Source organism: Neoarius graeffei, chromosome 12 (genome assembly GCF_027579695.1).
Source record: "Neoarius graeffei isolate fNeoGra1 chromosome 12, fNeoGra1.pri, whole genome shotgun sequence".
In the NCBI taxonomy this organism is placed as follows: Eukaryota; Metazoa; Chordata; class Actinopteri; order Siluriformes; family Ariidae; genus Neoarius; species Neoarius graeffei.
In genome coordinates, this window is record NC_083580.1 from 35,100,121 (window position 1) to 35,125,120 (window position 25,000).

A 25,000-nucleotide genomic window follows, 5' to 3' on the forward strand; every position below is an offset into this window, starting at 1 on the left:
GACGTGTAAAGACTGCGTCTGTTTGAAAGACCAAACAAACAATCTCAATCTTATCGACATTCGGCTCCCTGAACAGCACCGGCCTCGATCAAGGCCTGTCTTCCTGTCCTGTTCCCCCTCTGTAAGGACAGGTTGATGGTCAATTTCACTGGAAACAGTGATAATAAAGGGTTAATTCATTCATTCATTATCCCGCTTCAGCATTCATGCAAGTTATTAATAATGGCTTGACATTCACAATAAATAAGGATTTCCCACTAGCCTAATTTTATTATCACATTATACTATTTATTTCATTTTAGTATTGGTTGAGGCAAGTGTTGAGTTCAATATTTAAAATAAAAACCTCCAGCTTGTTTTTTGCAATTTATTCCTTGAATGTCAACTAAGGAATGACTGAAAGATTGCCACCAAAAAGGCAAAAAACTAAGGTAAAAACTAAACTTTAACTTCAATTTTGGTGAGTAATTTTCATAAACTTAAGACAGATTTTCCACCAACATCAAGCCCAGCAAACTAATGGCCTGCCCTGTAATGTAAAGTTGGGTCAAAGAATGAAACCAGGCAGGGTTCTGGTAAAAATTGTTTTAGCTGTCTTCTCTTAAAGAACTTAAAAGAATTTAGATTGAACTGAATAATCTCAAATGCTTCTTGTAGCTTTAAAATAGTCCCAGCAGGTGACTCTGAAGAAAAATACTGTGTTTGAACACCGCCCGCTGTAAACACTTTGCATACACCCCAATGACTGACTCCACCAACTGCCACGACACCACCGTGCACGATTCCCTCATTCGAACAGTGGAGCACCACAAATTGCTACCTGGTCTGTGGGGAAACAGAGACCATGAAAGAAAATAGGATAGACAATTAGGACAATATTGAATTATCAGGGAAAACGGACTTCGACAGAATACATTTTGAAGACATCAAAAAGAACAGGGAGGGAGGGAGGGAGGGAGGGAGGAAGGAAGGAAGGAAGGAAGGAAGGAAGGAAGGAAGGAAGGAAGGAAGGGGGCGCTATTGAGCGAGCAATGGAGTAGGACGTATGTGGTTTGAGCTCCCGCCGAGCTTTTGTTTTATTTCGAATTAAGGTTCGCTTTACATTACAAAACACTGTGAAATTGACTCCAAGCGTCTGTTAAGGTTAAAACTACAGTTTAGATTTAGGTTGATGGCCTCAAAACCATACGACTTGTGTCAATATTTGTACAAACCGTCGAGCAGCACAAGGCCCGACGCGGCCCTGACCTCAAGTTCCACCACGCAGGCCGCGACTCCGCTTCAATCAGAACAAACCGCAAAGATGGACGCTGAAACCCTGAAAAATTATATTCTCCTCTCGTTGAAGGCGGACATTGCGCAGGTGATAAAATCAGAAGTGAAAAATGCACTTGCAGAAGACTTCAACTTTCTTAAAAGCAAGTTACAAACCGTCAGAGGGGAGATTAAAAAAAAAAATTAAAAAAAACACGATAGCGATTCACTCTGAACTCAACACAATGAAGACTACAATCAAGGAGATGGAAGGCGGGTTGAATACGTGCTCAGACGAGGTGACGGCTTTGCAGACTACGGTATCCGAACTGAAAGCAGAGGTGAAGGGGCTTCGGGAGAAATGTGAGGATATGGAGGGAAGATTAAGGAGGTGCAACATCAGAATCCTGGGGGTGGTAGAGACGAATGGATCATGCTCCACAACATCGGTCTCAAACCTGCTGAAAGAAGCGTTACATTTGGATAAGGATGTTCTCGTGGACCGCTCACACACAGGGCTCTACAGTGTGCACATTTCACTCACATTTGCGAGCAAATTTTTCGGCATGCGAACAACGAAAAAAACCCGCCCATTCATGCGAGGGCTTCTTGCGGCCGACAATTTAGGAAAGCACTGAGCACAGACGCGACGAGTTTAACATTCTAAAATGTATCAAACGTTAAACTGCAAAGTATGTAAATCCAGCGCTGGATAGCCTACCTAATATTTTTTACACTACAGACAAGAAAATTACATCAATGTGTTCATCAGAGCCTTATCAATGTGAAAGAATTTTGTGAATATCTCCTTCCGTTTTCATGTAAATCCCCGTTGTTTGGAGGGAGCGCTCTGAGAAAATCCTGCACTTTCTGTGCAGTGTTGCCAGATTTGTTGCGGTTTTAAGTGCATTTTGGCGGGTTTTGAACATATTTTGGGCTGGAAAACGTCAGCAGTATCTGGCAACACTGTTTCTGTGTGCCTTTCTGTGTCTCTGCACTCAGCGCGCGGGTGGGGGAGGGGCTGCTCGCTCTCACACACAGGGGGAAGGGGCTGCTCGCTCTCAGAGAGACACAGGCTTGTAGCTTCATGGCAAGTCGCACATTCACACAGTACAGCTCAGCTTCTGCAATAGCAACTGCTACAGCCACTGCATCACTCAGTTTCCCACAGGGGAATTGTCTCTAGTTAGTTATAGAAACTCAGTTCAGCTACAAAACTCAGGATATTGCACTGTATTTGGTATTGCACTGTATTGGGTATGGATGTAAAAGTGTAGAAATGGAGCACTTGCATGTGACATCACAGCCGATCCAGATTGTGACAGACGCCATCTTGTCGGTCAAACTCCATATTTCCGCCTTCTACTTCTGGTTCTACTTCTGCTTCTACCTTTTCTTCTGGAAAACCCTACTATATACAATTCTACTACAACGGCTGCGAGTACAAGCTCTCCCTACCTGTGCACGTTTATGTTTTTTGTGTGTATTTTTGCGTGTTGTTCATCTGTATCAGACTTCAATATCCACTACAACCGTCTGGACTTACTGGACATTGGTTTCCAGCAGAAAATGACGGTTTGTAGCGATTTCCGTCGCATGCACAACATTCCGGACGAGATAGCGAGACCAGCGGGGTCTCCGTGGATTGTCATCGGGTCTGGCAGGCGAAGGAGGCGGCGTCGGGAGCGGAAGCAAAAGCGAGGCTGCAGGCAGAGCCGGCCTGTTGACTAAGCTCAGAAAACAGCCACTCAAATCTCCACTGCCAAGCCTCTACCTCTCCAACGTCAGATCCATGGTAAACAAGACGGACGATTTGGAATTACAGCTGGAATTACCTTATTCTATTCTATAATCGGCTGGTCAGTGCTATACTCAATACTTAAGTGACTTACCCGTCCAATGAGGATTGTTATTTTCTTGTTTACAAGATGCCACATCTGAGTCGCTGACAAATCCTGAATTTCTGTAGAGATAACTGTCCAGAGATTTATAAGCACGCAGTGCTTCACCACTGAACAGCAAGGGAAAGTTAATGAGGTAATTATACACATCCACTGACACGGTCGTGAAAACTCCGTCCGGTAAGCCATAAGGGTCACTAATCTGTAGATCGTTTATTTTAGACATATATCTAGTTATCTGTTCATTAGAAAAATGAGCCGTGTAGTCCGTCGGTTGAAATTGATCCATTCTGTACACGAGTGCAGCAGTATTCAGCTGTGTTTTTTACCGACAAGATGGCGGCTGTGTACTTTCCGGTCACGTGACTGCAAGATCTCTATATAAATATAAAATATACAAAAGCTATAAAAACTAAAAAGTTGCTCTGTGAGGTTGCACTGTAATAAGTATTGCACTGTATCAGGTAAGTGTGAGAATATTGTCCTTTTAGGTCCTTGTTGGTGCATTGTTGCACCTGCCAGAAGTGGCATCAGTCAGTGCATGTAATTAGCCTTTTTCACATTACGTCACTTGCAGAAGAACCTCACATCCGTTTTCAGCCTTTTGAATAGAAGAGGCGGCATGCTAATCTGCTGGCTAACAAGTAGCAACCATAGAAAGTCAGTAAACTTCCTTTCCAAAACAAGGCAGATAAGTGACTGGAATGGTCGCCAACAACACATAATGATAAACAACAATGCACAATATTATCATCAATCTTATCTGTGAATGACACAGTTTTGTTAACATATGTTGCCGCCGTATACCTCTTCTTCCATCCAAAAGGCTGAAAACGGATACGAGTTCCCCTGCAAGTGACGTAATGTGAAAAAGGCTAATTGTTCAAGGTGGTTATGGCCTGTAGGAAAAAACTGTTTGAGAGTCTGTTGGTCCTTGCTTTGATGCACCTGTAACGCCTGCCTAAGGGCAGCAAGTAGTCAAAGAACTCAGAGCCAGGGTGGGAGCTGTCCTTGATGATGTTAGCTCTGCTGAGCTCTGCTCTCTGTTTAGCTACTGTTTGTTCATTCATTCAGTTGTTCGTTATTCATTTGTTTGTTCATTCATTCATTCATTCTCAATTGAATTTTGCGTTTTATGTGTTGGTGTGTCTAAGGTTTGCGCTGCAATAAACCTTTAAAATGAAAACCTACTTGTGCCCCCATTTTTTTCCCGTGCTCCTAAAATTTTTAACTTATGAGCACGTGTGCTCCTGAAAAAAAAAAGTTAGTGTAGAGCCCTGCTCACACAGGAGCTCAGCACCGAAGAGATCAGATGGGAAACCGCGCGCCATAGTTGCTAAGCTCCACTACTATCAGGACTGTGTAGAGGTGCTTAAACGTGCCCGCACCAATACCCCAATCCGATTCAACGGGGAGACAATTGCCATCTTTCTGGATTACACCGCAAGCGTCGCCAAAGCCAGGGCAGCGTTCAACGACATGAGGAAACTGTTGTGCAACCACCAGGGTGTCCGGTATGGCATAATGTTCCCAGCCAAGCTGCACATTACGCACAACGGAGAGGAGAGGGAGTTCACGGATGCAGTCAAAGCGATGGCCTACGTGAATTAGAATATTACCCAAACAGAGGTCTGAACGTGAATGTGGGACTGAGTTTTACTCATGTAGCATTTAGAGCTGTACAACTTACCTACCCCAAGGAAACATTTTTTTTATTTTTGTATTGTGGCAAATGTAGCCTAAATGGCTAGACTTGTCTGTTTTTGTCTTTTTCCTCTGATATTTGGGGTAGGTTGATACTTGTTCAAATAGCCTAATACTGGGGGGGGGGGAATAAGAAAAGCAAATTGGGGCCTGTAACTGTTGTAGGTATCATGCCGCCATTTTGTGTCTAAGAACTACAACCCCCAGTCCTCTTCCACATGACCTATGTCATGCGTGGGCGAGATCATCTACGTCAGTCCGCCATGCGCGCATAAGTCCAGGCGGAAGCTCCGCTCTTTGTCTCTCGTGTCCGGATTCCAAGGAATCTAGATGCACAAAAGAGATGCTCTCAAACCCGAAACACTTCTTTCTTGCAAGATTCACCATCCAGCGCGTTCTGTGCTTAACCACTGGCCAAGGACCGACCAGAATTCCTCCTGATTTAAGTTCTGTGCACATTAATCAGAGACTTTCCTTTCATCACGAACGACGCGTCGGATCAAGAGAAGTTCTCTGTCCATGGAATCGACTCACGTGCTTCATGAACAGCGAAGCTCTGCAACGGCGAACATCTCAGAACTTTGCTAGAGGCAAGATACTGAGTAAAATATATTTGGGCATAATAATTAAGCTAGTTTTAGGAAGTTGCTTTATTGAAAGTGTGAATTTAAACCCAGGTTTATTCATTACATTATTAGACACGCAGCGTGTCGAATTGAATTGTTCTGTTTGTTTAATCTCATTTGTTTTCAGTTGATAGGCTGTGCATGTTTTTCTTTTACTAACATAATTCTCTTAACACACATTTTGATCTTATTAAGAGTTCAGGGGTTGGGTAATGTTATGAGTGTGGAATCCTTTTGTTACTGAGAACACGTGCTCAACAGGCCTGACCAGGCCTGATACACTTTAGATAGCTTCCCTTTTGTCTTAGCTTAGCAACACGAAGCTAATCTGGGCCTACCTCGTGCTCAAACACATTTTGGTTAGCTATACAGAACTAGCCTTTTGTCTAAACACATGGTCAAGCCCCTCCTCCACACTCAACATACCAAAACATCAGATAAGAACATTCCAAATTTTATAGCTCCCTCATACACACACACCTTGGCTCAGGCCTAGGGGCCTAACACACACACCACACATAAACACACATACATATATACACACACACACACACACACACACACACACACACACCTCACTGCTTGTATATATTGATTATTATTTTTATCTTTGTATAATAAATTCATTTATTATCAAAGCTGTATGTATTCATCTTGTTGGTGTGAACAATATCTGAAGTCCCCAATCGCAAAGAATTCAAAAAGGTGCAGATTTATGTAATATAGTAAGTGATCAATAATAATTTGGAAATATACCATAATCTAGCTGTTTGGTAATTTATCCAGGATTAATGGTATGATTCACTAAATGATTCATTGAACGATTCACTAAATGATTCACTGAATGATTCACTTCAAATGAGACTGATTCTATGGTATGATTCAATTCAAATGAGTCAAAGTAAACGATTCAATGGGATTGATTCATTTTAATTATTAACCTTCAAATTTAATGAGACTGATTTAATGAGATTGATCACTTAATAATTAACTGATTGCACCAACACTGTTACTGCCAATGCTGCTACAGTTCGATTTAGTGTTTCTCTTTTAAGGCAGTGGTTTTAATACAGTAGTAGTCTAATGTCCTTACCCATTCATTGGCTTTAATGCTCCGATACATTTCAAACGTTAACTTCATGGGGCAATTTGCCACAGTGAATAATTTTTGATGTGTGATAAAGTTCGGTGGGAGTTTAAGCGGGTGGCTCTTTAGGGATCCCAAATACTGTTTTACCGGGGGGGGGGGGTGTGTGTGTGTGTTCACTGACTATGACGCGGGAGATCGGGGTTCGAATCCCGGTCGGGGCAAAACATCATCCAGTAAGGGTCCTTAGGCAAGACCCCTCATGATATATCAGCCTACCTCAGGAATGAGTGAAGACATAACTGATAGAGTCATACCGGCTTTTTTTTTTCCAGACGTCGCCCGGGTCAACAAGGTCTGCATCAGTTGCTAGGGAACCAGGGCAAACTGATGAGAAATGGGCTACTGGAACAAGACATCGATGGACGAGGACAGAAAATATGGATTTGCTGGAATGCTACTATACAAGCAATCCCAGAGAGAGGGGATACATGCAGCGAATGTGGGACCATTGGATACTTCGAAACCCACAATCAAGGCTAACAAATAAACAGCTATTAGCCCAGTGTTCCAACATCCGTAATCAAAATCTACTATCACAACTAGAGATTAATGAAATACAACAACGATGCTACGGCAAGGGGGAGCCAGGAAGACAGCTCAGCGGGGAGATGTCATCATCATCCCCACAACCAGAGATTGGGTACCAAGCGCTAACAGCCTCAACACAAGAGCTGCTGACCTGAGAAGGAAGATCGTGACCCAACTGGAAACCTGGAGCCCCCGACGAATACCGAAGCTGAGTTGCCAAGTACCTTCAGAAGATCTACTAGTAGATGTGAATGGTGCTCTGAAGACAATCTCCACAAGAACCATCACTGAGACCAACAAGCTGATACACAGTACAGCAACAGTAATAATGGAGATGCTTGGACACAAGGTGGGCTCGGGACATAAACAGTTTCCACCATGGAAGAGACGATTAGAGGCCAAGATAAAGGCAGCACGGAGAGAAGTTAGCCAGCTAGCTGAACTACAGAAAGGGAACATGGTGAATAAAGGGGCACCCAGGAAGTACAACTCACTCTCCATACCAGAGGCACTCAAAACTGCCAAACAGCGACTAACAGCTCTGGTCACCCGGTTGAAGAGATAGACCAAGGAGGGAGAGGCCAGGAGAATAAACAAGCTGTTCTCCACTGAACCAGCCAAGGTGTACTCTCAGTGGCAGGGGAACAACAACCGGTCAGACCCACCAAGAGCTGAGGTGGAAAAATACTGGAAAGACATATGGGAAAGAAAGGCATCACACAACACCGATGCCCAATGGTTAGTGGACCCAAGAGCTGACCACAGCAACCTCCCAGAACAAGAACCAGTAACCATCTCAATGGCAGATGTCCAAGAAAGAGAGTGTCAAAGATGAAGAGCTGGACAGCACCAGGCCCCGATATGATCCATACGTACTGGCTGAAGAAGCTAACTGCACTCCATGAACGCCTAGCAGCACAGATGAACCAGCTGCTGAGGGATGGGACCCACCCAGAATGGCTAACCCAAGGCAGGACAGTCCTAATCATGAAGGACCCCCAGAAGGGACCCATCCCATCCAACTACCGGCCAATTACCTGTCTCTGCACAACATGGAAGGCCCTGTCAGGCATCATTGCGGCAAAAATGAGTAAGCATGTGGCTCAATACATGAGCGAGGCACAGAAAGGAATTGGCAGTAACACCAGAGGAGCCAAGCACCAGCTACTGGTCGATAGAACAGTCGCCCGAGACTGTAAGAAGAGACAGATCAACCTGTGCACTGCCTGGATTGACTACAAGAAAGCCTACGACTCAATGCCACACACATGGATACTGGAATGTCTGGAACTGTATAAGATCAACAGGAACCTAAGGACCTTCATCCAGAACTCAATGGAAATGTGGAAGACAACCCTAGTCAACATCAAGTGCGGCATATACCAAGGAGATGCGCTATCACCACTGCTGTTCTGCATAGGCCTGAACCCCCTCAGTCAGATCATCACGAAGAGCGGCTACGGGTACCGATTCCGTAGTGGGGCAACAATCAGCCACCTGCTCTACATGGATGACATCAAGCTGTATGCCAGGAACGAGCGAGAAATAGACTCGCTGATCCACACCACCCGGATCTACAGCGATGACATAGGGATGTCATTCGGATTGGACAAGTGTGGCCGGATGGTCTCAAAGAGAGGCAAGATGATCCGGACAGAGGGGATTGACCTACCAGAGGGCAACATAGGTGATATCCAAGACAGCTACAAGTACCTTGGCATCCCACAGGCTAATGGAAACCATGAAGAGGCCACAAGGAAGTCAACCACAGCCAAATACCTCCAGAGAGTAAGGCAGGTCCTGAAAAGTCAGCTGAATGGTAAAAACAAGGTCCGAGCCATCAACATGTACACACTACCAGTCATCAGATACCCCGCTGGTATCATAAACTGGCCAAAGGAGGAGATAGAAGCCACAGATATCAAGACTAGAAAGCTCCTCACCATGCATGGAGGGTTCCACCCCAAGTCCAGCACCCTGAGACTATACACTAAGCGGAAAGAGGGAGGCCGAGGGCTAGTGAGCGTCAAGACCACGGTCCAGGATGAAACATCGAAAATCCGAGAATACATCAGAAAGATGGCCCCAAAGGATGAACTGCTAAGTGAATGTCTCAGGCAGCAGAACCCTGATGAGAGTGCAGAGGAGGAGGAGGAACAGACAACCTGGAGGGACAAACCCCTACATGGCATGTACCACCGTCAGATAGAGGAAGTGGCTGATATCAAGAAATCCTACCAGTGGATGGATAATGCAGGACTGACAGACAGCACAGAGGCACTAATCATGGCAGCACAAGAACAGGCCATAAGCACAAGAGCCATAGAGGCCAGGATCTACCAGAGTAGATCAGACCCAAGATCAGACTGTGCAAAGAAGCCCCTGAAACAGTCCAGCACATAGTAGCAGGGTGTAAGATGCTAGCTGGATCAGCATACATGGAGAGGCACAACCAAGTGGCTGGGATAGTATACAGGAACATCTGCAACCAGTATGGAATAGAAGTACCCAAGTCCCAATGGGCCATACCACAGAAGGTGGCTGAGAACAACAGGGCCAAGGTTCTGTGGGACTTCAGCTTCCAGACTGACAAACAGATCCTGGCTAACCAACTGGACATAGTAGTGGTGGACAAAGAGCAGAAGAGGGTGGTGGTGATAGATGTGGCGATCCCAGCTGACACCAACATCAGGAAGAAGGAACATGAGAAACTTGAGAAATATCAAGGGGTGAAAGAGCAGCTGGAACAGATGTGGAAGGTCAAGGGCTGTGTGGTCCCCGTGGTAGTGGGGGCACTTGGGGCAGTAACCCCCAAACTGGGAGAGTGGCTCCAACAAATCCCAGGAACATCATCTGAAGCCTCAGTCCAGAAGAGCGCAGTCCTAGGAACATCGAAGATACTGCGCAGAACCCTCAAACTCCCAGGCCTCTGGTAGAGGACCCGGGCTTGAGGATGACATGGATACCACCCCCCCCGCCGGGGGTGAGAAGGAGATTTTATTTATTTATATTATATATATATATATATATATATATGTGTGTGTGTGTGTGTGTGGGTGGGGTAGGGGGCAGGGTATGTTTTTGTCTTGTTTTTTTGTTTTGTCTTTTTTTACTCTCACTGATTTATTTCTCCTGTTTCTCTCTCCACTCACTCTGTTTATTCTCAAGTGCAATTCTACACTCAAGAAAATATATGTTATTGCATGAAAGAGTAATAGATTTGCTAGTATATACGGCTGTTTGTCTGAACCAGATAAGTGTGTTCCACAATTATCTGAACATCAAATTTTGCTATGGCAGATAATCCAATGATGCAAACACAGGATGGTATACATGACAGGGGAAGAGGAGGTCTTACATTAGCCAGCTGGAATGTACGTGGTCTTAATGGCCCAATCAAAAGCGGGAGGGTTTTTGCTCATCTTAAATCGTTTACACCAGACATAATATTTTCACAGGACACACATTTGAAAAATGACTCGTGCCAGGCTGCGGTGTAAATGGATAGGACATATATTTCATTCATCATTCAATGCTAGAGCTAGGGGTACAGCAATTATGATACGGAAGAATATTCCCTTTATTCACATAACCACAATATCTGATAAAGGAGGACGCTTTTTGATTGTAACCGGTGAAATATATTCTACGCCCCTCACTTTACTGAACATATATGCACCCAATGTAGACAGCCCTTCATTCTTTAAAAAAGTGTTTTCTCTAATACCAGATATATCCCAGACAAATCATCTTATTGCAGGGGATTTCAATTGCATCCTGGACCCATACTTAGACAGGTCCTCTACACGTAGAATGGATAAAAGCAATTCATGTGTCTTTCTTAATACTTTCATTAATAATACTAATATGACTGATATTTGGAGAATTGCAAATCCTCCTGGTAGAGAATATTCTTATTATTCAGCGACACATAACTCGTATACCAGGATAGATTATTTCCTCATTGATGCAAAATTGATGCCATATGCTACAAATGCAAAATATAATATAGTGATCTCAGATCACAGCCCTCTCACTTGCACCCTGGCTATTCAGAATATGGTGAGACCACAATGGACCTGGAGATTAAACCCTCTCTTACTAACCGAAAAGGAGTTCTGTGAATATCTAAAAGCTCAAATATCTCTTTATTTTGAAACTAATGACAACACAGAGACTTCCCCTGCTATACTATGGGAGGCGTTTAAAGCCTTCCTTAGAGGCTCTGTTATTTCATTTGAAGCATACAGAAAAAAGAAGAATAGGGCCAGATTAGTGGAAATAGAGCGGCAAATTAATATGGGTCATTCCGTGCCAACTCACCTAAATTTCAGGAACTCCCCCACATCACCGTCTCAGATTTTACTCAAAAAATTCTCTAATCAAGAATCATATGTTTGTACCACACATGCAAAATATTAGCCCCCAATTATGTTGTAGTTTTGGAACTACAGGCCTTTGAAATATTGATGTCAAAACACCACATGTCGAAATTGGCTCTTTCCCCAACTTCAGAGACCCATAACTTTTTATTGCAGCTATCTAGAAAGTTGTGTGCGCAGATTCTTACGGAATGATACCCACTCTTTTCAAATCTGTTGCCAGAAAGCCTCTGAAGGACATACTTTTTGCATAATAGGAAGCCAAAAATGGCATTTTGGCCAAAATCGCTTAAAATTCATTAAAACTCTAAGGGGCCTAGTAGAAATATGAAACTAGTTAGATTTTTTTCCTCATTACATAGTAATTGTAGGGTTGTTATCTGTTCACAGAAACATATTTTGCGATGAAAATTATATTCCTGAATTTTTAAAAAATTTAACATCTTACGTCCTTTCCGAGGGGGCTAAAATAGGGCATTTTTGCCATCTTATTTGGTAATGTGGCTAGGGGTTTAGGATCTTCTAATTTTTTGTGAAGATGCTCTCATATAAGATGTAACTACTCCCTGATTTTTTTTAACAAACGCCCCTTGCTTCATATTTTAATAATTTGTTTTGTACATGGACAGTTTCATCATTTTTCACTTTTTTCCACATTCAGAACTCTGTAACTCTACACTGGAAAATTCCTACTAGCAGCTATTTCAGATTTACATACACTGACATACAAATTTTCATATTTTAGTAGTAGTATGCCCAAGAAATTCATATTTTTCTTTCTATTGGGACCTAAAAACAGCTATTTGGCCAAAAATGACAAAAATGTTGACTTGATATTTTTCAAGTTCTGGAGGGAATGGGCTATTTTCCTCATAAATTAAAGATGTGGTGACTTTTTCTATCCATATATATATATATATATATATATATATATATATATATATATATATATATTAGCAATGATATCCTTAGCCCAATTGCACCCACTCAGCTGGAGATGAGAAGGGTTTCTTCTGATGTGGTACCATCATCGGTAGTGGACATAGGCCCTGAAACCACACCAGTTTTACAGTCCCAGTTACAGGCCCCAAGCCAAATGTCCCAATCTGCACCAAATATGTACCAGCCGGGCAAATATATTGCCTGTGTTTATGACAGAAAATGGTACATTGGAAATATTGTCACCAGAAATGAAGAAAATGATGTGTATGTCAATTTCATGAGACAAGAACGAGGCAACACATTCTCATGGCCACCACAAAGCAGGAAAGATGAATGTTGGGTGCCTTTGCTTCATGTCCTTTGTGTGGTAGAGGCCCCAAACATAAAGTGGGGGACGCCAATACCAACTAACAGAGGATGACTTCAAACTTGTGAAAGACTTAAGTTTTAACTTATGTACTACTAGATGACAGTTTATGAGTGTCTTAGCACATCACATGAAACTGTACTGCCTGTGAATGAATTACCCATTATCACGGATGCCCATATTTGACTTTAAATTATGTACAAATCTTGTGATGTTTTTCAACATCATGATCATGGATCATTGAATGTGTTAATATGTAAATAAAACCTCATTGCTAAATGTTTTGTGCTTACACAACCTTGAAGTATATTAAAAATACTACTCCAGAATTTTGTTGTTATTTTTCTATATTTTCCAAGGATATTCAACAAAAATTGCAATTATACCTAAAATTTTCTAAGTGCAAAAAATACTATACAATACAGTAAAAGTTGTTCAGGAAATGTGTATGCCTAGATTAGGTTCTTATAAGCCTTAATTTGTGTGCAAAACACCCCTTCATTATTCCCTTGTTTATTAAAAGCTGCCCAGCGTTTTTGTCATTTTTGGCCAAATAGCTGTTTTTAGGTCCCAATAGAAAGAAAAATATGAATTTCTTGGGCATACTACTACTAAAATATGAAAATTTGTGTGTCAGTGTATGTAAATCTGAAATAGCTGCTAGTAGGAATCTTCCAATTTAGAGTTACAGAGTTCTGAATGTGGAAAAAAGTGAAAAATGATGAAACTGTCCATGTACAAAACAAATTATTAAAATATGAAGCAAGGGGCGTTTGTTAAAAAAAATCAGGGAGTAGTTACATCTTATATGAGAGCATCTTCACAAAAAATTAGAAGATCCTAAACCCCTAGCCACATGACCAAATAAGATGGCAAAAATGCCCTATTTTAGCCCCCTCGGAAAGGACGTAAGATGTTAAAAAAAATTTTTTAAATTCAGGAATTGAAATTTCATGGCAAAATATGTTTCTGTGAACAGATAACAACCCTACAATTACTATGTAGTGAGGAAAAAAATCTAACTAGCTTCATATTTCTACTATGCCCCCTAGAGTTTTAATGAATTTTAAGTGATTTTGGCCAAAACGTCATTTTTGGCTTCCCATTATGCAAAACGTATGTCCTTCAGAGGCTTTGTGGCAACAGATTTGAAAAGAGTGGGTATCATTCAGTAAGAATCTGCAAACACAACTGTCTAGATAGCTGCAATAAAAAGTTATGGGTCTCTGAAGTTGGGGAAAGAGCCATTTCGTCATGTGGTATTTTGACATCAAAATTTCAAAGGCCTGTAGTTCCAAAACTACAATGAATTGGGAGCTAATATTTTGCATGTGTGGTACAAACATATGATTCTTGATTATAGAATTTTTTGAGCAAAATCTGAGACGGTGATGTGGGGACCCTTAGGTGAGTTGGCACGGAATGCTTGGACACCGTCTGGTGATCTATATAAAAGGATATCATCCCTAAAATATGAATACAACAAGATACTCTCAGCAAAAGTTAGTAAGTCCTTTTTATATATCAGACAGAAATATTTTGAGTTTAGTGACGAACCACACAGACTTTTAGCGCGGCAACTTAGAAAGCAAGAAAATGACCGTATAATACATAAAATTAAGTCAGCCAAACGGGATGTTTTGATGAAACCCAAAGATATTAATGACCGATTTTTACAATTTTATAAAAATGTATATACATCCAATAAAAATTTAGATTACGCTGCTATGCAAGAATTCTTAGATGGTTTCAACCTCTCTCAATTAGATGAAAAAGAGTCAGCCCACCTGGACTCTGAAATTTCTGTTGAGGAAATTCAAAGGGCCATCATGTCACTTAAAAGTAACAAAGCCCCTGGCCCTGATGGCCTCCCAGGGGAGCTGTATAAAAAGTTCAGCGAAATTCTCTGTTCGTATTTACATAAGGTGTTCACCCAAGCCAACAATGACGGTGTTTTACCTCCAACGCTAACTGAAGCAGTTATAACAGTTATATATAAAAAAGCTAAAGACCCAGAAGTAGTCGGCTCTTATCGTCCCATCTCCCTATTAAATCTGGATGGAAAGTTGTTTTCTAAAATCTTGGCCAATAGAGTGAGCCCTCTTTTAAATAAATTAATACACCCAGATCAGACTGGTTTTATACCAAATAGAAAGTCTTTTCAATCTCAGATGGCTATTCAACATAATATATTCTACTGATAGACAGAAAGAAGAGCTTGCCATTCTGTCACTCGATGCAGAAAAGGCATTCGACCAAGTCGAATGGCCTTACCTGTTCGAAACCTTGAAAAGATTTAAATTCGGTCAAAAATTCATTTCAATGGTCAAGCTCCTATATAACAGCCCTTCGGCGCAAATCCTCACAAATCAAATATTATCTCCTCGTTTCCATCTACACAGAGGCACAAGACAAGGATGCCCTTTATCTCCCTTGATCTTCGCCCTTGTAATTGAACCTCTTGCTGAGAGTATTCGTTCAGACCCTTTAATTTATGGTCATATATCAGAAAAATCAATAAATAAAATATATGCTGATGCTCTTTTGTATATTACTCAGCCGGAAGCCACTATTGCAAAAATTTTTTAGAGAAAATCAATATATTTGGGACCTTCTCTGGGTATAGGATAAATTGGAATAAGAGCGAACTAATGCCAATACATATGCAAGATGCCGCTTGGTTACAGACTCCCCCTTTCAAAATATCACTGGACAAATTTACATATTTGGGAATCCAAATTACGAAACACCACAATATGTTATTCAACGCAAATTTTCCTCCATTACTGTCTGAACTACAGTCAAAAATACAATTTTGGAGGACTCTTCCAATATCACTAATGGGCAGAGTTAATGCTATTAAAATGGTATTCCTACCCCAATTACTGTATTTATTTCAGAATATCCCAGTGTCTTTTGCCAACTCATTCTTTAAACAATTAGACACAATTGTAAACCCCTTTTTGTGGGATTACAAAAACACACAGAATTGGCAAGAGGCATCTCTGCAAATCTAAAGGAGAGGGGGGCCCTGCACTCCCAAATTTTCTATTTTATTATTGGGCTTCAAATATTATGATTATGATGCACTGGTCAGATGACACAACATCTCCACCAAATTGGCTTAAAGGTGTCGTGCAGTAATTTCAGCAATCAGGCTATATCATGTGTCAAAATGTCGGGTTTGGTGGGTTATTCAAGCCCCTCGGTTTCCCGCGATCTCAGTGTCACGATGCACCCGCTACAAGCATTTAAAGTTGACGCGTACAGCCAAATTTAGGCAGCCAGCCGTTAAATAGGTCAACTTATGTGTGACGTCATACCAGTAACCTCCCTTGGGTGATGCTGGCCTGTCCCCATGTTTTCTCTATGGCGTGCGTTTACCAGAGTTGTTTACATTGCGGATTTTGTGGATTTATTCAGTTTGTGGATAGTTTTGAACACTCAAAACACTATGAAATGATGTATTAATATTCTGTGATACAAAATGCCTAATCGGTGTATTGTGTTTGGCTGTAACAACGAACACTGAACACTATTTGTGACTGTTATCAATGGATCTGATTTCAAGGTCATGGCTAGGTATTGATAGAAAATTTTTTTTTTTTTTTTTAAAACACATTGTGGCAGCGGGGGCGTGGTCAAGCGCCGGTCTGTGACAGGAGGGCGGAGCCAGGGAAGGTGAGTGGCAGAATCATTACACCTGACGGTAATTAACCTGTGTTTTGTGTGTTTTCCCAGTCACCGTGCCCTATTTAAGGAGGCAGAGCAGAGAAGAGCTCATCCCGGGACAAGAACACAGTGTGTGTGTGTTTCGCTATCAGATTAAAACTGGCGGTTATACTGAAAAGTCTGGCAATAAAAAGCCTATTTGCATCTGAAGCGTTGTCCTGCCGTCCTCTGTGCTCCACCCACACTTCAGAGAGCTCTACAGTGGTGCCAAAACCTGGGACAAGGTGGAGCACCAACCTCGCAGCCCCATGGAATCCTCCCCGTTCGCGGACCTGGTCCACGCCCTCGCCACGGCTCAGCAAAGCCAGCACCAGGCGCTCGTCACGCTCCGAAAGGAGCAAGAGCGGCGCTTCGAAGCCCTGGTGCTGGCCCAGCAGGAAGATCGCGAGGCGTTCCGGCATCTCCTCGCGTCGGCGGGGTCCACCAGCGCCCCGGCCGCGGGCCCGTCTCCCCTCACCGTGACCAAGATGGGCCCGCAGGACGACCCCGAGGCGTTTCTCACATTGTTCGAGCAGGTCGCCGAAGCCTCGGGGTGGCCGATGGAGCGGCGCGCCTCCTCCCCCTCCTGACGGGAGAGGCTCAGCTGGCCGCGCTATAACTCCCCGCCGGCCGGCCTACGCGGACCTTCGCCGGGCCGTCCTCCAGCGCGTGGGGCGCACGCCAGAACAACAGCGCCAGCACTTCCACGCGCTGGAGGACGGTGATGGATGTCTCCGACTCACATCATGCTCGGTTAAAGCAATATCTTACATATATAACACCTTACAATCCCTTAGTCCAGTTGACTCCAACCGAATAAAATCGAAGTGGGAGGAAGAAATGGGCATTGTGATCTCTGATATAAGATGGAAGGGGGGGGGGGGGGGGGGGGGGGGGGTTGGAGCACGTCCATCAATGCTCTAATAATGAAAGACACTGTTTAATTCAATTTAAAATCCTACATCGTCTTCACTATTCCAAGGAGAGATTACATAAAATATATCCTGAGCTCTCCCCGATGTGTGACAAATGCCTGTCAGCAGATGATACACTACTACATAGCTTTGTTGACTGTCCCAAAGTTCAGGCTAATTGGATCAATATTTTCAAAATCAATATATGAAATACTTCAAATCCAATTGGAACCAGACCCACTAATTATCATTTTAGGTGTATCTGATGATACTATGAAGTTGACCAGCGCTCAGCAATGTTTCCTTTCCTACAGTCTTATTACTGCAAGGAGGTTGCTTCTCATGCACTGGAAAGAGAAAGAGGCCCCTCCTACAAAGTTGTGGCTCAGTGATCTTATGAACACATTCCACCTAGAAAGAATACGATACACTCTTATGGATAAACTCCCCTACTTTGATAAGGTGTGGTCACCTCTAATTAAGTATCTGGCAAATTAAAATCATGGTTCACTTAATGTCAACAAGCTTGACGGAGGAATGGGGTGGGGCCTGGGGAGAGTCGGGAATAGAACTCAGACTAAATTATTGGAGGTTTTTTTTTTTTTTTTTTAATTGTTCATGTTTTTTGTTTTCTTTTGTTCTATTGTGTTTTGGTCCTGTGAGTAGTGTGTGTGTACGGGTGTTCATGGGGAAAAAAGGAAAAAGAGCAACAAATGAAACATGCATGTGAAAGATACGCGACATACTGTATGTATATACTGTATATGTGTATACATTGCTCAAATAAAACATATGAAACGAAAAGAAAGAAGAATAATTCATTTTACGCATTCACAAAAGACAAATCACATGGTAACAGCATGATAAATCACTTTCACCCTTTTGGTTTTGACTGGTTTCTCTTTCTCTGTGGGAATGCCCACTGTAAACAGGATAAAATATATGTCAGCCATAGGTTAAGCTATCTGTTTGGAGGTAAAACTTGTGGGATGGTATGGCGATGTGATACTCAGGAGGCGCTTCGGATGATTCAAGACAGCAATTCAATTCAATCTTGAGAACTGCAACACTGATGGATCAATGTCATTTTAAACTTCGATTTGATCCAGCCGAAGAGCACCTCAAGTGTAAATATTTCTGTTTCTTACAAGCATATTGGTTGATGTGTACGTGTAGTGCATAATAATCTTTGCATGCTTGAGGAGCGAAGTAAAACATGCACCATCACTTGTTTGCTCTCTTTTCTCCTTTTTCTGGCACTCTCATGATTTTGGCATGTGCTGATGTCAGTTTCAACAAATATAAGCAGTACTGTCAGTCATATGACTTTTGTATTCAGTACAAGTTCAGCTACAATAATATCTATGTACAACCCCGATTCCAAAAAAGTTGGGACAAAGTACAAATTGTAAATAAAAACGGAATGCAATGATGTGGAAGTTTCAAAATTCCATATTTTATTCAGAATAGAACATAGATGACATATCAAATGTTTAAACTGAGAAAATGTATCATTTAAAGAGAAAAATTAGGTGATTTTAAATTTCATGACAACACATCTCAAAAAAGTTGGGACAAGGCCATGTTTACCACTGTGAGACATCCCCTTTTCTCTTTACAACAGTCTGTAAACGTCTGGGGACTGAGGAGACAAGTTGCTCAAGTTTAGGGATAGGAATGTTAACCCATTCTTGTCTAATGTAGGATTCTAGTTGCTCAACTGTCTTGGGTCTTTTTTGTCGTATCTTCCGTTTTATGATGCGCCAAATGTTTTCTATGGGTGAAAGATCTGGACTGTAGGCTGGCCAGTTCAGTACCCGGACCCTTCTTCTACGCAGCCATGATGCTGTAATTGATGCAGTATGTGGTTTGGCATTGTCATGTTGGAAAATGCAAGGTCTTCCCTGAAAGAGACGTCATCTAAATGGGAGCATGTTGCTCTAGAACCTGGATATACCTGTCAGCATTGATGGTGTCTTTCCAGATGTGTAAGCTGCCCATGCCACATGCACTAATGCAACCCCATACCATCAGAGATGCAGACTTCTGAACTGAGCACTGATAACTTGGGTCGTCCTTCTCCTCTTTAGTCCGAATGACACAGCATCCCTGATTTCCATAAAGAACTTCAAACTTTGATTCGTCTGACCACAGAACAGTCTTCCACTTTGCCACAGTCCATTTTAAATGAGCCTTGGCCCAGAGAAGACATCTGCGCTTCTGGATCATGTTTAGATACGGCTTCTTCTTTGAACTATAGAGTTTTAGCTGGCAACGGCGGATGGCACGGTGAATTGTGTTCACAGATAATGTTCTCTGGAAATATTCCTGAGCCCATTTTGTGATTTCCAATACAGAAGCATGCCTGTATGTGATGCAGTGCCGTCTAAGGGCCCAAAGATCATGGGCACCCAGTATGGTTTTCCAGCCTTGACCCTTACGCACAGAGATTCTTCCAGATTCTCTGAATCTTTTGAGGATATTACGCACTGTAGATGATATGTTCAAACTCTTTGCAATTTTACACTGTCGAACTCCTTTCTGATATTGTTCCACTATTTGTCGGCGCAGAATTGGGGGGATTGGTGATCCTCTTCCCATCTTTACTTCTGAGAGCCACTGCCACTCCAAGATGCTCTTTTTATACCCAGTCATGTTAATGACCTATTGCCAATTGACCTAATGAGTTGCAGTTTGGTCCTCCAGCTGTTCCTATTTTGTACCTTTAACTTTTCCAGCCTCTTATTGCCCCATCCCAACTTTTTTGAGATGTGTTGCTGTCATGAAATTTCAAATAAGCCAATATTTGGCATGAAATTTCAGAATGTCTCACTTTTGACATCTGATATGTTGTGTATGTTCTATTGTGAATACAATATCAGTTTTTGAGATTTGTAAATTGCATTCTGTTTTTATTTACAATCTGTACTTTTGTCCCAACTTTTTTGGAATCGGGGTTGTAGTATGTATATCATGATTGTACTTTTTTTTAAAAACCCACACACACAAATGAAAAATGTTGTAAAAAGCAGTTTTAGAACAGGTGTTGGAATGTGCGAAAAAACATTACCTTACCCAATGTGATGAACCGTTTCTATCACTTGACCTGATGGAATGAACAGTCAGCAGTGGGAGGGGTTTTTATTCTTCTCATTGAATGGAATTTTTTTTACTCTCCTCACTGAATACCACTCCCACTGCCAACCCTTCACCCCAAAACAATAGGACATACATTTTTTGATGGCCAGTTAATTGTCCAAATCAATGGAGCAGATTTAAGTTGGCGTGCTTGGTACATTCCTAAGACTGAAAAGAATCACCAAGTGATCAAAACGGTTCATCACAATGGGTAATGTTTTTTCACACATTTCAACACCATTCTAAAACTGCTTTGTACATCATTTGTTTTTTGGCTTTTAAAGTACAATCATGACAGATATTGTTGCTCAACTTGCGCTGAATACAAAACGGTCATATGACTTTGAAAATACTTCTTAGATTTGTTGAAATTAACAGAGCATGCCAAAATTATTCGAGTGCCAAAAAATATCCTCAGACTCCAGAGGGTTAAACCAAGATTTTTAAGTCATGCAGCCATACACACCACACACTATTTGTAGATCATATAAAAAAATAAAAATAAATAAAAAAAAAAAGATTTTGCAGCGCGAGGTCTCATGTCTGATCCAGTTTCTGTCAGTGACACTTTACCATAACTGAACGAGCACACTTTGCATGTACTCTGTGGAAATGCAGTTTAGTTCCAGCTTATGCTCTCTTTTTAGCATCACTATGGCATTTATATGCTACACAATGAGGTATACTGATTTAAAAAAACTGATGAATTCAGTAAAATACTTGTAAAGCTAGCAAAATTGCAATGTAAACAGAGAATATAAAGAGCAGAGTTGCTCCAAGCAACCACTACCAGATGTCATTGCACACATCACCACTGCAAGAAGTCCATCTGACATTTTTAAAGAAAATTGTTTTTTTTCAAACACTATTTGGTCTCCAAAAATGAAAGTTTGATTTTTGAAATCTGCAACTACTTTGACTTAAAATAAGTTTGAGAATAAATCTGCTGGAGGATCCTTTTAATTTTCCACTCATCTTTTTTTGTCTTGATGATGGGAGAGTTGAACCTCCAAGTCTTCACCAGCACATTCCTAAGATTTTCATTGTGGTTGTGGTCACGTGATTAAGGTCACAACACTGGTGGCCAATTCATGCATGAAAAGGATTCCTCATGTTTCCAGAATTACTGACAATGAGTCTTGATTTTATGCCCATGCCATCAGGAAAGAAAAATCCATTGATAACCTGGTCATTCAGTACATTCGGGTGACTACCTGAATATACTGAATGACCAGGTTATCCCATCAATGGGTCAAAATTTTGACTCTTCTGAAACACAACAACATTTCCATGACCATAGAGTACATCTTCCAATTGACTGTTTAAGAAATGAGAAGCTACTCACTACATCAGTTCAGGTTAAAATTGTTGCTCGTGGAAACAAATCACTGCAGTCATTATCAAATCAAAGGCTCTTAAGTATTTACTTATTTAAATCCAAATGGTGATTTTTTTTTTTTGGGGGGGGGGGGGGGGGGGGGGGGGGTCAGGCAGTGCATTGATACTCCATGGGTTATGCTGGAACCTCTGCTGTTCAAACAGCACAACGGCATTAGATTCAATTAACAGGTTGTCAATTCTGGCAATGTGAATCTAGTTCACACCATCATCATCTCCAAGTTGGACTACTGTATTGCTGTCTGGATGTTCCAATAGTAGCATAATCAGGCTCCATTTAGCACAGAATGCAGCAGTCAGTGTCCTAAAACCAACTAAAACCAAGATTTGATTACATCATCCTTATTTTTTCCACATAACATTAGCTCTGCACTGAATGTCTTGCACTACAGTACTGAAGCAAACTTTTGTTCTTTTATGATCTGGCATACCTGCTTCAATCAAAAGGCCTAGGCTATTTATTAGTACCTAAAATAATGAACACTACAGCAGGAGGCAAAACTTTTATCCAGTTATGGAATGGTCTTCCAATTAGTGCTCAGAATACTTTAGGTCAAGTCCGATAACCTGTGTGTTTAGTCGAGCTTTTCTCTTGGATAAATGTGCAGGTTTTTTGATGGGTGCCCTCATGGCTGTGCTACCTTCTAGCTATGCTGTTATATCGAGTGCTGTCAAGAGTCCTGGCTTGCACTTTGTGCACAATGTAACCCTGTTAAACCACTTTAGAAGAGCATACCTAAAATCTGTCCTTCTCTCTCTCTCCAGCACTATACATGACTTCTGCCTGAGCTATCATAATGCTCCTTCACTGGAATTTCTTTCAATGGAGAATCACTTGGTGCTGTGGAGTAGGGCTGCACAATATATCGAAAAAGTATCGATATTGCGATATCATAGTTTGCGATACACATACCGCAAAAATTACTTAAATTTCGATTTGGTGAGACAAACTTGCGTGAGGAGGAACTGGTTTCCCAAAAAAAAAAAAAAAAAGTACTTTGGATTCAGGAGGGATGACGTACTGCAAACTCAGGTACTTTGCAAGACATGTACCTGTAAAACAGTGTTGGGGTGGCTCACTGGGACAAACACTGCTGTACAGCAGCATAAAAACATAAAACCGCGCTCGCGCTCTCTCTCACACACGCACTACCGCTCACTCACTCTCACACACACCACTGCTCGCTCACCCGCATGTGTTATTAACAGATTGTGTTTGAGTTTATGGTGAATCTGTGTCGCTCACCTTCATCTCCCGGGAGCCGCTGAAATTGCCATTTTGACTGCTTTATGTTAATGTAATGTAGTTTTCAGTTTCAGTTTTTGTTTACTTCAACTTAAGACATTTTCTGCTGCGCTCACAAAAATTAAGAGATTTAAAGATGATTGATGGACACCATTGCAGGTGTAGCCATGTTTTTCCAATAAAAAATAATGTTGGAATGGAAGCGATGCATTGGGTGGTTTTTTTTAAATGCTAGATACAGGGCAGAACGGCGAGTAGAGGTAAGAAAAACATTATATATTTAATTATCGTGATACATATCGATATCGAGATATTCAGTCATGTTATCGAATATCGCATATTTTTCTGATATCGTGCAGCCCTACTGTGGAGAGTAGCTCCAGGTGGGCTGCTGTAGATGGTACCAGATACCCTCAAGATTGTTATATCTTGTCTCACATGAGTAACTTAAAAGATTACACTTCCCGAAAACAACCTACACTCAAGTCTCTTTCATTATTCAGTGGATAGCTTCAGTTAGGATACTATAAAATTAAAACTAAAAACTCTAAAGTAATGAAAATGACTGTTTGTACTGAAGAGCTTTTCAATACAGCATTGCTTGAGTTTACATTAAAGAATTGGAGAAGAGTAATAATTGCACTATCCAATGGCACCCAGAAGAGAATAGACTCCATTTCGAGTTGGGTTTGCTCAAGTTTTCTTCCTTGTGTCGTCTCGGAGTTTCTCCCTTGCAACTGTTGCCTCTGGCTTGCTCATTACCATTCTAGACCTAAATTTCAACTTGAAATACAATATTTTGTAAAACCGCTTTGTGACTGTGTCCATTGTTAAAAGCGTGATATAAATAAACTGAAAAAAATATAGCTGTCCTGACATTGTACTGACCATGAATTAATGTACACTTGGGGTGGGGGATTGTGCACAGATCTTTACTGCCAACACTTTTTACTGTGATAACAGAAATATTTTAGACAAACAAAAAATAAAGTTTTTCCATGCCAGGGATAAATGAAATGAAGGTTTTCACAGCTTGGCTCACAACCTAAATAAGCACGGACAAAACGGATAAGCCTAATGTTTCCCTTACCTGAGCTTCCTCTTCCTCTGTGAAGTCGTTTTTAATATTGAACGTCTTCCTGATTTCTTCTGGGGTTTTACCCTTAATCATATTTGCAACTGTTTTGCAGGTGACATCTAACAATCCTTTGATGTCCAAATAATTTGCAGCCTAAACAAGGGATGCAAAGTGCAAGTAAGGGAAAGAGTGAAAGATGAACCTGTGATAAACATGCAAATAGAACCTACTCTTAATCATGTGCAAAGATTCCTGAATCCCATTTTAGGACTCACATGACAAACTTGGCTAGTGGTTATTATTGAGGAGTCATCATGACAACACTTTCTGCAGGACATAGCAACAATAGCGGGCGGGGGGGATTGGAAATTGGTCTGAGGCCCAGAAAAGTTTAACTTAACAGGGAAACAGAACAATGCTGCTCAGATTTCAAGCCAGCAACTCCTATTAAATCTACTAAAAAATTAATTCTCAACAACATCTAAGCTCTACTGTATTCACTAAGGAAACTCAAAAGAAATACCAAAAAGCATTTGATAAATCTCTTAAAAAAGACATAATAAAAACAGACCAGAATGAGTTCAAAGAGTGTGCCTTGGTCCACTTTGAGGAACTCCTGATCCCACACAGGAATGTCATCTGTCCTCTTCTCTTTGTTCTC

At 41.5% G+C, this 25,000-nt stretch overlaps 1 protein-coding gene across 8 annotated transcripts in view; it reads right to left on the reverse strand.

Moving 5' to 3' along the window:
* skp1 (S-phase kinase-associated protein 1) overlaps positions 1–25,000 on the reverse strand; it is a 58,312-nt gene that overhangs the window by 23,754 nt on the left and 9,558 nt on the right. For all 8 annotated transcript variants that reach the window (XM_060935806.1, XM_060935807.1, XM_060935805.1 and 5 more), the window contains exons 4-5: positions 24,911–25,000; positions 24,352–24,492 (exon numbers count right to left, since the gene is read on the reverse strand). The exon at positions 24,911–25,000 is cut by the window's right edge and continues 54 nt beyond it. In XM_060935806.1, the coding sequence (XP_060791789.1) occupies positions 24,352–24,492; positions 24,911–25,000 (231 nt within the window). The remainder of the gene's footprint in view (positions 1–24,351; positions 24,493–24,910) is intronic.